We start from the raw sequence: 16,584 nt of genomic DNA, 5'->3' as shown, positions 1-16,584 counted from the left end.
TAGCGGTGGTATCTTAAAAATTCCTTTGCAAATTTTTACCTCGAGATGATGATGCAAAGCTTTTAATAAATTTTCTACAAAATCTTTGAGCAAATTAGCGATTTATTTTCCTAATGCGGGTGTACAACACTGACAGAAAAGTCTTCATAGCATGAATGAAATTTTATGTTAAATCAATGAAATTTGTCATTGATATTGAACAAACGTAACGGGTGTTTTTTTTAAGCCCGATAGAACTTGAAATTGTAAAAAATAACACAAAAAATTAAATTGTAATCAAAATTTTTTTTTATTCGAAAGATCAATACGTGACATTAACATATGAAAATGATTTCGGGCATATGGGCACCGCGGTTGTTCTTGCCGAAGTGCATTCTGGACGTCCAATTTTTGGCCACTTTTTCGAGCACTGCTGGCCGTATGTCACGAATAACACGAACAATGCTGGCCTCCAAGGCATCAATTGTTGCTGGTTTATCAGCATAAACCAGTGACTTCACGTAGCCCCACAGGAAATAATCGAGAGGTGTCAAATCGCACGACCTTGGAGGCCAATTGACAGGTCCACTTCTCGAAATCAACTTATCGCCAAATTTTGATTTCAATAAGTCGATGGTTGCGTTCGCCGTATGGCACGTAGCGCCATCCTGTTGAAACCACATCTCCCCCGGATCAATGTCATCCATATTTTCAAACAAAAAATCATTGATCATGGTGCGGAAACGATCTCCATTGACCGTAACGCGAGCTCCGGCCTCATTTTTGAAGAAATAAGGTCCGATGATGCCACCAGCGTGAAAACCGCACCATACGGTGCATTTTTCTGGATGTAGTGGAGTCTGTAGGGTCTCTTGTGGATTGGTCTCACTCCATATGCGGCAATTTTGCTTATTAACAAACCCGTTAAGCTAAAAATGTACCCGTTAAGCCAAACGATTATGTACGCCATACAAATGACGAAGTCGTCTATAAGTTGCGCGAATCGACGACTGATTTTCAAAGTAAATTTGGATAATTTCGTAGCGTTGTTCAAGCGTGAGTCTATTCATGATGATTTGTCAGAGTATACTGAAACAAATAAAAAAAGTTTCATCAAAATTTAATTTTTTGTGTTACTTTTTACAATTTAAAGTTCTATCTAGCTTAAAAAAACACCCTGTATAACTTCATGGAATTAATGAAAAGACGCAGCAAGCCAATCGTACCGAAATCGGAACAAAATTCGGACGATACGTCCGATTTCTGATCCGAAATCGTAAAGATATCTTAACGAAAGTTGTATGCAGTGGTTGACATAATTTCGGAATGAAATGTCGGAGCGAAATCGGATCGATTTCGGTCCGAATTCGGAAATTCGGAGTGCGAATTTTTTCCTCCGAATTTTCGTACAGATTTCTGAACGATTTCTGATCAATGTCGTATGAAAATCTGAGGTACCTTCCGAATCTTCGTAAAGATTTCTAACCGATTTTGGAATAATGTCGTATAAATATCGAAGGAAAAAATCATTTTGTAGTTATAGTAGATCAATGTAAACTTTGTGTACGAATATGTTGAGTCTATCAGCACTTTGTTGAATTTTTATATGTTGCATTTATATTTATAATATTTAAAAATTGTATTTGCGAATTTGTTAGATATATACAAAAGGTGGTTGTTGTGCGAAGGGAAATTTGTTTCCGACATATCGATCCGAATTCGTACCGAAATCGGAAGAAAAACATTAGCATATTCGAAGGGAAATTTACTTCCGACATTCTCTCCGAAATCGGAACGAAATCTGAACGAATTCCCTTACGAAAAATCGTTTAGAAATCGGAACGAAATCTGAACGATTTTCATTTTTGCTATTTTAGTTATATTGTCTTTACAATGATACAAACTAGGTCGGCGTAGGTAATCAAATAACGGAGATATCGCAATGGTCGGTAATACATCCCATTTTTCTATTTTTTTGGAAATCACACTACAGGTCGCAATATTGATCGGATCGTCACAGATGAAGAAGCATTTTGATTTTGGTGATGGTCGGATAATATTTAGGGGTCGGAATGGGCAAACACTTATTTGTAGAAAAGTCAACATTTTATTTCAAAGCCAATATCTCTGTTTCTTTAAGAGGTATATCAAAACCTGGAAAGGAAAGTAGAAAATATCACCTTTACAACGGTGTAAAGCAGGTTGTCGTAGGTGGTCAAATAACAAAGATATGGCAATAGCCGGTAATGCATCACATTTTCCTATTTTTTTGTAGTCACGCTACAGGTCGCAATTTTGATCGGATGGTCACGAAATTTTGGGGGTTAATGGGGGTCCCAAAAAGAAAGAAGCCTACTGATTATACCCTACACCACTATGTGGGGAGAGTATTATAAGTTGGTTTTGCCCAAAAAGTTTGTAACGCATCGAAATAATGGTCGTAGACCCATACTTATATATACCAAAATGAATGTCTCGACGAGCTGAGTCGATCTGGCTATGTGTGTCCGTCCGTCTGTCCATGTAAACCTTGTAATCACGCTACAGGTCGCAATTTTGATCGGATCGTCACAAAATTTTGGGTGTTGATGAGGGTCCCGGAGGGGAAGAAGCCTATTGATTTTGGTGATGGTCGGATAATATTCAGGGGTCGGAATGGGCAAAACACTTATGTGGATAAAAAGACAACGTTGTTTTCCAAAGCGAATATCTCAGCTTCTATATGGGATATACCAAAAGCAAGACCTGACAATGAAAGTAGAAAATATCACCTTTCTATTGATGTAAAAAAGTTCTCGTAGGTGATCAAACAACGAAGATATCACAATAGTCGCAAATAAAGCCCAAATTTTCATGTTTGCGATTTTAATTATAATGACGAATATCACAGCTTTGGTTTGGGACTTTCTAAAAGCAAAGCCTGGCTATGAAAGTAGAAGATTCCATCTTTACAATGATGCAAACTAGGTCAGCGTAGGTGACCGAATAACGGAGATATCGTAATAGTCGGTGATACATCCCATTTACCCATTTTTTTGGAAATCACGCTACATGTCGCAATTTTGATCGGATCGTCACGAACTTTTGAGGCTTAATGGGGGTCTCAAAGATGAAGAAGCCTATTGATTTTGGTGATGGTCGGATAATATTTAGGGGTCGGAATGAGCAAAAAATTTATTTGGAGAAAAAGTCAACATTTTATTCCAAAGCAAATATCTCAGCGCCTATAAGGGGTATATAAAAGGCAAAACCTGGCAATGAAAGTAGAAAATATCACCTTTACAACGATGTAACGTAGAATGGTGGTCAAACAACGAAGATATCGCATCCGTTTTTCTGCAATCAAACTTTCGTATCTCCCTAAAAGAAATGTTTTCGGGTGAAAAGATTATGCACAGAGGTAGTGGTGTAGGGTATCACATAGTCGACCCCGTACCGACTATAGCCTTTTCTCACTTGTTTGGTATAGACTCTCGAAGGTTCTGGAACAGATTAACTATTTAGCATGATTTCAATACTCACATATTTTTTTTTCTTAAATTTATAGAAATAAATAGATTCATTACATCAATGAAATCCGTTTCACTTATTCGATGAAATAAAAAAAATCAATAAATTGTAGGTAATGTAAGATTTAATTGGCCGAATGAAACATTTAATTAGATTAATGCAACTTTCTATAGCATCAAAGAAAAATAAACAGTGGAAGCTGGAAAAGTTTTTCTTTCAGTGAAGAACGTTTGCCATAATGCAAGAAGAGAGAATGTCTGCCCAGCAACATTCCTAACTTTACTTTCTTCCTTGAGTGTAACACAAACTAAACCTAATACCTGAGATGAGATGTGTATGTAAATTCCAAACTCCCAAAAGGCCAAAGTTCCTTTCAATGACCAGAAATAATATTAGGGTAGCTGATAATTGTTGCCTTTTTTGTAGCAAATTTCGTTGCTATTTCAATTTTTTCCTCGATTCGATTTGGTACAAAGGTTATAATTTCTGATTAAGTTCAAGGGTTAAGGTGTTCGTTCGTCCATTAGTCGCATGTGAGAGTGAGTGTTGAATGGTTGTATTTGTTTTGGGTATTTTGATCAAAGTGGTTTTTGGGCGGAATGGGTATCCTCCCCACAACGCGTGTCCTGGTATAAATTGATTGTTTGAATGTATGTATATGTAAGTGTATTGTGAGCGGGGCAAGTATGTGTGTCTGATATACATTTTGTATCTGCTTTTGTCGCTGTTGTTGTTGTTATTTGCTTGACGAATAATAATACTTACTAAAGTTTTTCATTGCCATTTATGTTGTCGAAAATACCGACATAAACGGCGATTATTGAAAATATAACACAGGCCAAGGCCACGGCAGCGAATTTATTAACAAATCTTACACCCAGGAAGACAATTAAACCTATAGCGGAGGATGACAACATTATCATCATCATCATTGTAAAAAGGAAAAGAAAATTTCAATTCAATTATCAAAAGAAAAGCAATTTGCATAACAAAATTGTAATTGTTTTGTTTCATTCAATTTAGTTTTGGTTTCGTTCAATTTACCCATGAAACAAAGCAGTCCAGTGCCATAAACTCTAAAGTTGTTGTACATGGCATCGGCATCCTTGGTGAAATCACCAAATATTGAGGCCCACGGTGCCATGTAAGTCTGTGGAAAAATAAAAGAGAGCAGACAGTTTTTAATGTTTAATATGGAGGGAGATATGCATATAAACCGGAGATGTTTTTCGTAAATTTCAACAATTACTTACCAGGACAATTTCAACAGCACCCACAATGTACATGGCAGCCGCTAAAGTCGTTCCCGTATAAAACAGCATTCCCACCGCACCACCAAATTCAGGACCAAGGGATCTGTAAAATTAGAAGGAGGGGGAAAGGGAAATTATTTTTCGCAACTTGAAAAGTACATTAAATGCAGAAACGGTTTCCACAGATAGAGAAGCATTTTAGGGTTTCATAAAAGGCTTTTTTAATAGAAGCCCGTTTTTACAAAATGTCCTACTAATGGTGAATTGATTTGACAAAATTTGTGGAAAGTTATGTCCACCATGTGTTTACGGACATATTTTTTTCGAGTCACATCACAGAGATTGAAGAGCATAATTTCCTATATTACTAATATCCAATGTGGAAAATCAATTACGATAACTAGTCATTAGGAACTTATGTCCAACATAAAATACAATTTTTTATGTATGTATGCAGTAATCGTTCTAATGGAAATATGATTACCCATGTTCAATAAAAACTAAGAAATCACTAAGTACGTCTTCCATTATACCCACCCCATTAAATACATATGTACATACCAATCTACTTACCTTGATATCATGAAATAACTGCCTCCCGCCGGCACCACTCCATTTGTTGCAATAGCCGACATTGAAATCGCCGTTAACATAGTCTAGATTTAGAAAAAAACAACAACAACAAAAAAACACAAAACAATAGAAAATTGTTATTTACTTTAATTACCCATATTCACTACATGCGGAACGTACAACAAAAGCCTCTTAAGTCGTTAAACAGGCGGAGGAGTAGAGGGAGGTAATTATGTCAAATATAAATAGGAAGGAGAATACTTACCACACAACAACAAGTCAGGACAATTAGAAAGCCACATACCGCACCAGCCGTACCAACAACCCATGTTAAACGAATGAATAGAATGACACCGAAAATATTTTGAATACATGGCAAGAAGACACCAATCAGGGTTCCTGGAAAGAGAGTGAGGATTAAATATCGACAATTGAGATTTGAAAGGACAATAACAAATATGAAATAAATAACAAGTCGCCTGTGAAAACATGACTGAAAACAAAATGTAGATACATTCTCAATGTTACGTATAAGGTAGCATTAGTATGTCATAAAAATTACCTTCAAACGGGAAAAACTTTTGAATTTTTCCTAATATGTGAAACGAAATCTTGAAATTGCGCTATTTATTCGTACACATTTTGTCTTGGCAGACGAGTCATTTGTGGCCGTCTTTTTATGAAAAGTCATAAATTTTGCCATTGACGACATTTGATTTATGGATCTTTATGTAATTTCTTCGTCGGAACAACTGTTATTGACGTTCTCTTAAATTGCCTTCCATTTACTTGAGTTCCAAATTTAACAGCGAAATGGTGAATGGACTTTCATAAAGAATTAATAGTCGCATTCATTTTTCTGCACTGCACATTCACACATTTTCGTCTGTTCTTGGTATAATTCAGATTTATGTCCAATTTTATTGAAAGTGATGCAAGACCGCCAAAATGTTAGTTCGAGGGAAAAAGGACTTTAATAAAGTAAATCTAAAATAAAGTAAAAACTCAATTTTAAAGTTCGTCGCTCAAAATGCTATCTTTTTCCAAGGAAAAAATTCCCTACGTCCTAAATTTGTGGAGGATCTCTCAAAATGATTGGCTAAATAAAAAAGAAACACTTATTAAAGCATACTTATGCACTGGGTAATGACGCGGTCGTCACTATATCTTTCATATCGTTTCTACCGTTTTCAAACTACTTTGGCAAACTTATTTCTAGTCCATATTCAGTCACACATTTAAAATTTGATCAAAATTGGACATACATTGAGAAATTGTTGCACCAAATACCTCCAAATACCCGCTTTTTATACCCTCAGCATGCTTGCTGGGAAACCGCAAGTTCTATCGAAATGAGTTTAGAAAATATTGCAGCAGTGAAAATTCTCTACAAGTTTGTCCTTTATGATATTTTCGTAGTTTTTACAATTTTTATACCCTCAGCCACAGTTTATACAGTTGGCCATTCAGAGTTCTGTTAACAACATTTGACAACAAACATAATAGATTGTTCATTATTGTGATTTGATTTCCTTTGTATTTTATGTATTTGACAGCAAACTAAATAGTCAGGGCTAACTAGTTTGGGCTGAATGGCCAACTGTATAAACTGTGCCCTCAGCATTTATGCTAACGAGGGTATATACACTTTCATACGGGCAAAATGTGTCCCAACAAAATAATGGTTTTAGACCCCAAGTATATTTGGACGAAATCCGTTTCAGAAAGTTTGGAGTCGATTTAGCCATGTCCGTCCATCTGTCTGTCTGACCGATCGGGTTCGAAATTTGGCATTCGTTATATTTTGTCCAAACTTAATTTAAATTCGAAGATGGGATATGTCGGTCCACTAATTCCGGTACCTCCCCCACAAAATTTCGAAAGTGTTCGGAAAATTTGTGTACACGATAACTCTTGAAGGGAGTAACCGATTTGGTCCATACATTGCACAACGTGAAATTTCTACCAGACTTAGATGAGGTTCAAATATGGACTCAATCGGTCTGCTCCTTCGGGTATCTCCCACACAAAATTTCGGAAAAGTTCAGTTTAGGACCTGCTGTCGAATCGCATTGATTTTTGTTGTAACAACTTGCATTGGTGCAAACTTTGTATCTCCTAATATTTTGTCCAAATTTAGTTTAACTTTTAACCACAAAAGTTCAACATTTGTGTCTAAATGCAGTGTAGGGTCTGTTCGAAGATCCTTTAGAAATACCGGTGATGTTCGTTGTGGTCCTGTTTACAGCGATATTATGTTTTCTGTGGACAAGTCCATGCTTCCTGGCATTCCGGTCCAAAAGTTATACAATGACCCACTGAAGTGACTAGTGGGCGCGATATATATCGAAACGATATGACTCTCAAAGTAATATCCACTATGGACATTTCTATGTACATTCCTTTAAGTACCTCCTCCGAAACACTTTTGAACTTTAATCCTAATCCACATTTTTGTCGGCAAGTTCAAAAATCCAAAAAGGGTCACAAAATTCTGAAAATACCCTAAATACATTCGACCTGCCCGTAGATGAAAGTTTTAATTCACATAGGATGAAGCTTTTTTACTTGTTTACATCAAAGATAACCATGGTATTACTATTTGACCACTATAAGTTTCAAGTTCTCTTTTGGAAGAATAATAGCAAAAGAAAAGTTTGAACAATTTACTCATTTAATTTCTTAAATATTGAAATAATTTTTTTTTACTCTGTATTGCGATGCGTTTGCGTTCGGTATTTTGTTAACGCAAGAAATAACGCACGATTTTGACATACGCTTTTGTATTACAGATTGCGGCGATGCCAGAAAGGAAAAAGGAACAAAAATAGCTGCGAAAGGACATACGAAAACGAATTAGAGACGCATTTAATTTCCTTACGCATCGCATTTTTCTTACGCATCGCAATAGAGAGTAACAGTTACAGTACCCACAATTACAATACCCACTGTGACAAATATTTTTTAAGAAACCCAAATCTGATTCAAAATAAAGAAATTCTAATCTGCAACAATGTCACAGATCAAAACAGTCACCCAAGTTGAAATATAACAAACAAAGAAATCTAAATCTGCAACAATGTTGCAGAACAAAGAATTATTAAATAGCAAAGCAAAGCAAGTGGCCATACATTGACGAAGAATAAAGTTTACAATAAGAAACACATACATAACAAAACCAAAGACCAATCCAGAATGGTCAAAATCCAAGCTAAGCATTTTGACCATTGATATAAAATAAGTTTCTAGCAAAAGGTAAGTTTTAAGTATTTGTTCATGGAATAAAGTTCTAAAACCGGAATCACTGTGCGTTTTTGTTACTAGTAACCCCCCTGTTTAATTTAGAACATGTCTATATTTGAAGGATATAGTTGGGTAATTCAAAATCCTGAGATGGTAGCAATACTTTTACATCTCTTTCATAATTACAAGTGTAATAATAGGTGTGTTCGTTTACGTGATAATTTGTACAAATTTGCACAAATTGTTACGAGACGTTGTTCGTTTACACAATTATCCAGCAAAAGAGAGCGAATTGAGAGAGCACTTTTGACAGTTGTGTGACTGAGAACTTACAAATTCTTGCTGGGAAAATTTGTCCAGTAAGAATTCGTAAGTTCGATCAGCTGTTGAATAATCATCAGTTGATTTGAGTTGTTTTGTTGTAAACAAAAAGAAACAAGAGTTGTTAAAATACAAATTTACATTCGATTTTTTTTGCCAATTGGAAAATTTATGGCCGGAAGAAAGTAAGTAAAAATAAATAACTTAAGACTTTCGCTGAACTTTTATTTTAGGTGGCAAAACAAAGTGGAGTGACTGGAACATCTTTGAATATGTCCAACCCGTTGTCATTTGAAGATTCTGAAGGAACAGGTATTTGTTGCAAATTAATTTTGGAGCAAGTTGAGTTTTAGCATTAAGCTCGGAAAAAATTATAATTTTTTTTTTCATCATCAATCAATCATCAATTGGCTTCTCAGTTTTTGAAATGATGCCTTTTTAGCGAAAAACCGAACTCTTTAAGTGTCTAGTATTCTCATATGAATGAGAATCACACTCACTTTTCGGCTTTTCCAAAGAAATAAATTGTTAATAAAACTAAACAATTTCTATACCTTCAGCTTTAAGGCTAACGAGGGTATAAACGCTTTCATACCATGAAAATGTGCCTCATTGAAATAATGCCCTTTCAGATATTTTAGAGTAGCGATTTAGCCATGTCTTGCTAGGGAGAACGACAATTCCCGAACGGATCTACCGATTTTGTCCTAAATTCGGTCATCGTAATATTTTGTCCAAACCTAGATCGAAGATGGGCCATAACGGTCTATACTTTCCCCACAAAAGTAAAATTGTACGCACGATAATTCTCTAGCGCATCAACCAATTTGGCCCACATTTTTTTTCTCGTACACATTTTTAGAAGTGCATTGGACCTACCGTTGCACATCGTAATGTCTGTCCCAAACTTAAATCAAGATCGAAGATGGACTGTACAGGATAACATCTTTTGGTACCACCTTCACAAAGGTTTACAAATTTTGTCCCACTTGTCACTTTCGAAAAATCGCCTTATTCTGATGTATAAGTAGTATAGAACATGTTGTAAGCGATGGAAGGGAAATATTGTTTAGAATGTAATATTGAATTTTTAAACGCATTTTTCTCGAAATGCCGTTTTTGTGAACGGCATTTTTGTGGGCATATTATGTACATCAAAGTTTTGCCTTTAATTTTTTTGTCATAAATATATATGATCGGTCCTGCGGATTTCAATATAGAGGGGACACCACAAAACGCTTTTTTAAAAACAGTGGTTGGTATGCGGTCATTTGTCACAAAACTATGCAATATTTGCCCACAGAAAATTGCCGAAAGTAGCCTAATATGTGCTCTTTCAAATGAAAAAAAGATTTATTAAAAAAATTTGTAGTTTCTTGGAAAAAATGTTTGGGCTGCACGATTGGGGGAATTTGCACCGAAAGTACTCCTTGTAGTCCTAATTATGGAAAAAATGTTTGGGCTGCACGATTGGGGGTAACCCCAGTTTGAGAACAGTTTCGGAATTTGCACCGAAAGTACTCCTTGTAGTCCTAATTATAGCGATATTATGGTCTGTCCAAAAGCTATAAAAATCCTACGGTGGCCTACAAAAATAAACATGTCTGGTGGGAGCAATAAGGAGTGACTCATATTGGTCGAAGTTGTCCAGTTACTTTGTAGTTTTTTATCTACATTTTTAAACCAAATTGGCTGTAATTTGGCATTTATGGTTTCCAGTAGTCCAAAAATTCTAAGCTCAGATTCACTTATTGGTATAACCTCCATCACCAACAACTTTTTTCGTTCTTTCTTTTAGGACACTGCACGAAAACTATCTATCCAGGCGCAATTTAAATTTTTTTGGACAGTTTGGCAGCTTTTAGCCTATACGTGCTCAGGACATTTTGTCACACGACCTTGTGTTGTGTTGTTTACAGTGACATGAAAAAATCACTTTGCAAAAAAACAAGTAAAAAAGTATCAGTCGGCTTTGCCGACAGAGATATACCCTCAGCCTGTGTATATTGAAACAATTTTTTCCCCAAAATACGTATGTATTTAGGGCGTTTAAACCGACAAAAATGTTGATTAGGATTAAAGATCAAAAGTTTTACGGAGGAGATACTGAAAGGAATGGATCTACATTGACCGTTATGGAAGTGCATCTCCAGCCACAATATATGGTGCCATAGGGGGGTTTTACACTCTTCGGGCTGTGTGCTCAAGAATTAATTGAGGCAGCGTATGCAAGTTGCTTCAACAAAAATCAAAGTGCTTCGATTGCAGGTCTTAAAATGAACTTATCCAAAATTTTGTGTGGGAGGTACCGGACGGAGTGGACAAATGTAGTACATTTTCGAACCTGACCTATACCTGGTAGATATATTAGGATGTGTAAAGTATGGACCAAATCGGTCACTCCCATCAAGAGGTATCGTGCGCACAAATTTTCCGAAAATTTTTTAACTTTTGTGGGGGAGGTACCTGAAGGAGTGGACCGATATGGCTTATCTTCAAACTTAAACTTTGTTTGGACAAAATTATACTAAGGCCAAATTTTGGACCGAATCGGCAGATCCGTTCGAGAGTTATCTTGCGCTCTAACCACCTCACACTGTGTCATAGGGTTTTTTGCAACTTTCAGGCTATTTTCTCAGGAAGTATGGACTTGTCCCTGATGAAACTTGTACCGTCGTATGGAGGGCAGTGAATACAAGTTGCTAAAACAAAAATCAAAGCGATGGCCCTAAACTGAACTTTTCCCAAATTTTGTGTGGGAGGTACCCGAAGGAGTGGACCTATTGAGACCGTATTGGAACCTCATATTACTCTGGTAGAAAGTTTATGCTATACAAAGTATGGACCAAATCGGTCACTCCCTTCAAGAGTTATCGTGCGCACAAACTTTCCGAACTTTTGTGGGGGAGGTACCGGAAGGAGTAGACCGATGTGGCCCATCTTCGAACTTAAACTAAGTTTGGGCAAAATATTACGAAAGCCAAAATTTGAACCGAATCGGTTCATCCGTTCGAGAGTTATCGTGCGCTCCAGCCAGCAGGACAGACAGACGGACGGACATGGCTAGATCGACTCCAAATTGTCTGAAACACATTTTGTCCAAACCTACTTTGGGTCTAAAACCATTATTTCGATGAGGCAGATTTTCATTGTATCAAAGTGTATATACCCTCCTTAGCCTTAAGGCTGAGGGTATAAAAATTAAATTTACTTGTGAACATTTTCGTCCGATCATTTTTCGCAACTTTCACGGCAAGAATGCATATGTCAAATTAAATTTTTGTATGTTGGTAAAGGGCCACCCTATAGCAGTATGAAGTACTGGCTTAATGAATTCAATCGTGGCCGACACTAGCCAAAAAACGAAGGTCGTGAGGGTCGTCCATAATCGGCCCTTGTGGCAGAAAAAATTAAGCCGCGCGTGAACGGATAATGCAAGATCGCCATGTTATGTATCGTGAGATAGAGGGACCTTTGGGCGTTTTTTCCACCAACTAACATTTGATATTGCATGAACACCTGTAGTGGGATTCTCTAACGCATTTTTTGATTACCGACATAATTATAATTTCGGTAATTAAGTTAGCAACCAAAATAAAGCTGTCGCTAAGTCCAAGCGATAGTAACAGTGTGCCAACTTTTATTCATACTTTTCATTCATAATTTTGCGTTTTAATTTTACCGATTTTTGTCGGTAACCAAAAAATGCCTTAGAGAATCCCACTACTGGCCGCAAAAATGGATTTTTCTCGCTAGATCCAGCAAAATTGGTCAATCGCTCAAAAAAAGGCTCTTGTGAATTGGTGCAAAAAATTTGTGAATAAAAATAATTATAAGATCGTCATAGACGACGAATCTTGGATCAACGCATTGGACCCCGAAACGTTTTGGGTTTTCGAAGGCGAGCCAAATCCAACGAAAGTTGTTCTTGGAAGATGCAAATGGTCGCCTGTTTCTTCTGTAAAACTAACCGTGTGGCGACTATACGGCTTCAGAAATATAGGACGGTTAATTCTACACTACATTTTGTTTGCCAGAAGTCTCCTGAGAAATTCGAAAAACGAACAAGGGAAGACGAACCATTCTGCATCATGACAATGCGAGCTCTCACACATCGATTCAAACCAGTGCCTGTTTGACCGAACAAAACTTAGAATTGATGGGTCATCCGCCGTGCAATGACATATAAAGAAAAAAGGCGTGGTCAACGACTTTCGTAGCCAGAAGATGCTGTAAAAGCGTTCAAAAACCAAGTTTTGGAGGTGTCTAAATCGGTGTGGAAAAGGGGATTTAACAATTGGTTTGAGCGCATGAAAAAGCATGTAAATCTTGCTGGAGACTACATAAAACTATTTTTGATGGTAAATATTCGGGTTTTCATTATTAAGCCAGATAGTTATCGTTCAGCCCTCGTATTTGATTAAATATGCAGTTATTAGAACGAATGTCCCAAACATTTCTCCACTTTCATATTGCTGATGGATATATTTTACTTAGTTATCACCTAAGTAACCAATCAATAGGAAAATAATTTTATTGTAGCTGCAAAAGACTTTTGCAGTTTGTAAAATCATAATGAAGGGGGTAGGTATCACATGACACCCAGTGTGGGTGTTGTGCTAATTTGCTACAGCGACTAAAGATGGAATTGCTCACGTGAGCAATTGCTAAATTATATTCATATGATGCTAACATTTTCCTGGAAATCATTTAATTGTGAACTGATGTAATGTGCCTAATAGGTAATTAACAGCAATGGAAACTGACACCCCCCAAAAGATCATTCAAAAGTCATAAATCTGATGTATTTCTACAAAACAAGTGGTAATTGACAGATATGTATTAGCCATATTTAGATGGTCTTCCGTAATAATTTCTTCCCAATTTAACAAATAATTCGAACAACTTACTCGTGTACCAAAATGTTAAAGTCATAAAATTTAGTTAGCAGCTTTGAGCACGACGAAGATAAGTTTGAATCCATTTAAAAGTCACGTTTATTTTATAACATTATCTTCAGCACAGTTCAACATTACCAGCATGTAGCATTTACGAGTATGTGTGCTTATGTGGTGTGGGTGGAGTTGATAGATGCTGGTATGACGTACAGGTCATATGAAAGTCGTTGTTTTGTTTCTAATTTTCTTATTTCTTGTTTTTTTTTATTACACAAATCTTGTGGCCTGTCATAAAAATACAATATTTTGTTTTTTTTGATTGTTTTTATCACATGCTGCCTGACTGGCTTCTTCTATCACATGATAATATCTTCAATTTGTTGTTATTGTTGCTACTTACCCATACGCGCTGAAGGCGCCGGAGCCTTAGCATCTGGATCGGTGGCAGCAGGTATGGTATTCTCATAATTGGCAAGTGAAGATATAAACGTCGATATATGCGGCCTCGTTTCCAAGTCATCATCGTATAAATATAAGTTGGGTTCTTTATTTGGTTTTTCGTTGTTTTCTTCTACGGTTTCAACATCACATTTTTCTGTAAAGAATGAAAATACAAAGGGCAGATTTTTCATTATAATAAATCTGATTATGAATGTAATAAAAATAAATAATATGTATGTATTTTGATAAATATCTACAAAAAGGGACGAATTTTCAATACGCATTTCAGGTTGCAATTTTGGAAAAAGCTATTTTGATAAGCTGATAGGGCATCGCGGATATAAAATTAATGCACTTCATAAATGTTATAAAAGAGATTATGGAGGAGATTCCTTGCCCAAGCCCATCATTACAATTTGTTCTAATGTTGAATCCGGTTATTGTTCTATACTTTCTGCAATATAACAAGCTGTTTAAATGGAATCAAATAAAACACCTACATGTTGTATTTCCTAATTTGTTGAGAGTTTAATTTGTTTCCAAAAATCTTATGATGCCTAATTTCTTATTTGATTTTCTTTGTTTTTCAATTTAAATTAATTGAAAAATATAACATTACAAATATTTAATTTTGCCCCCAAATCTTAAAGGCCAGTAAGTAAGTAAGTAACAATATGGGTTAAAAGATTTAGGGAATAACGCGATTAAGATGATATATATTTTAATAAATTAACCCCTAATTGATTAACATATGTATCATCTTAATCGCGTTTTTCCCTAAATCCTTTAACCCATATTGTTACTTAGGTATGAATTCCCAAGTCTATCCTCTTTGCAAATATGAACAGGATCTTCACTAATAAATCTCTCATTTAATAATTAATAATGTGCGGACAAATTTGAATTCTGGCAAAAAAAATATATTTTTATTGACTAACAAGGTGACGAATTGAAGTTTTCTTAATAAAAAAAACATAAAAAAGGGTCGTAGACATCCATAACACCTTCAGTTTTTGTGCACATCCAACAGATGGTGGAACGGAATCAACTACCAGCAGCTGTTTAATGTGCATTTTAATGCGATGCCTCGTTAATAAGAAACTTCAAGTATCCGTTCTCTGTTCTGTTCTCTGCTTTTGTTGTTTTTGTGTACAAAACAGATCAAAAAATGTGTCGTGCTATTTTCACATAAAATAATCACGGCGACTAACAATAGCGAGAAAGGACAAACTCATAAGGACAAACGTATGTATGTATGTGTGTGTACGCGTCGGTGACACGCTTGTCAGTTTTTATGTGAGAAATAAAACGAAACATTCATACAAACAAATATATGTATTTGCATATGTGAAATAAACAACAACAATCTGTAACACAAATAACACCTAACTAACTTGTTTTTGTTTTTTTTTTTTTTAGTTTTTCATCTTTCACTTTTTATTGCTCTTAAATGTAATGGTGTAATAGAAGCGTATACCCTATGTACATAGATATGTACATATGTATATTAGGGCGGCCCAAAAAATGACAAAATTGTTTTTCAGAAACGCCTACCCCCTAAATTTTGTCCATTTGAATATATATATGAATTCCAATCGATGAAAAAACTTTACCAGTTCATTGTTGTGGCTAAAAAACGATTTCTACAAAAATTTGTGATGATCGGTTAACGACAACCCGTGCCCCCTAATCGATCTTTATTTCCCTCACAATTGTAAAGTCGGTTGCACAGTGGTTCAGAACCGCTTTATTCTGGTCAAAATTCTATAATTATTTCTTTGTTCGACAAAAAACACAATCAGCTAGCAGTTGCAGAAAAATTAAAAGTCAAAGTTAAACTTTTGACTTTTTAACTAATTTACACAAAAATATGAGTGTTTTTATGTTTTTTACACCTTTTTTTAGATGATCAAATTCCAATATAAAAACACAAAAAACTAATTTTGCGCGGTGAATGAGGACGCTCCCACGAAGATTAGAGGAGACTGCCACAGCTCGCCAGATATCACCATTGTGGCACCAGGTCTGATAAATGACGTATCCTGGCAATCCGTCATTTTCCTTAGTTCGGACCACCTCCCTATCATCGTCTCCGTAAACAGACCACCCGACTTCATAACCTCAGAACGGCGTACTTTCCTGAACCATGGGAGAGCTGATTGGCAAGGTTTCAAAGAATTTACCAATCACCACTTCAGACAATTGCCCACTCCCTCAGATCCTCGGGTAGCTGAGAGAACTTTCCGAGACATCATCACTAAAGCGGCCGCTCGCTACATACTTGCTGGTCGAATACATGAAATAAGACCAAATTTCCCAGCAGAGGCGACGTGACTAGCAAATGAACGTGATGAGCTTCGTCGTAC

General features: G+C 36.1%; 1 protein-coding gene across 35 annotated transcripts in view; it reads right to left on the bottom strand.

Annotated features, from left to right (window-relative positions):
* kcc (solute carrier family 12 member kcc) overlaps positions 1-16,584 on the bottom strand; it is a 108,022-nt gene that overhangs the window by 19,306 nt on the left and 72,132 nt on the right. For all 35 annotated transcript variants that reach the window (XM_073957131.1, XM_073957138.1, XM_073957145.1 and 32 more), the window contains 6 exons: positions 14,178-14,372; positions 5,581-5,714; positions 5,316-5,398; positions 4,743-4,845; positions 4,534-4,639; positions 4,255-4,384 (listed from right to left, as the gene is read on the bottom strand). In XM_073957131.1, coding sequence (XP_073813232.1) covers positions 4,255-4,384; positions 4,534-4,639; positions 4,743-4,845; positions 5,316-5,398; positions 5,581-5,714; positions 14,178-14,372 — 751 coding nt within the window. The remainder of the gene's footprint in view (positions 1-4,254; positions 4,385-4,533; positions 4,640-4,742; positions 4,846-5,315; positions 5,399-5,580; positions 5,715-14,177; positions 14,373-16,584) is intronic.

This window comes from Musca autumnalis, unplaced genomic scaffold (genome assembly GCF_047663935.1).
Source record: "Musca autumnalis isolate F117 unplaced genomic scaffold, ASM4766393v1 scaffold_5, whole genome shotgun sequence".
Classification (NCBI taxonomy): domain Eukaryota; kingdom Metazoa; phylum Arthropoda; class Insecta; order Diptera; family Muscidae; genus Musca; species Musca autumnalis.
Note: the sequence above shows the minus strand (reverse complement) of the source record. Positions and strands in the feature narration are given on the sequence as shown.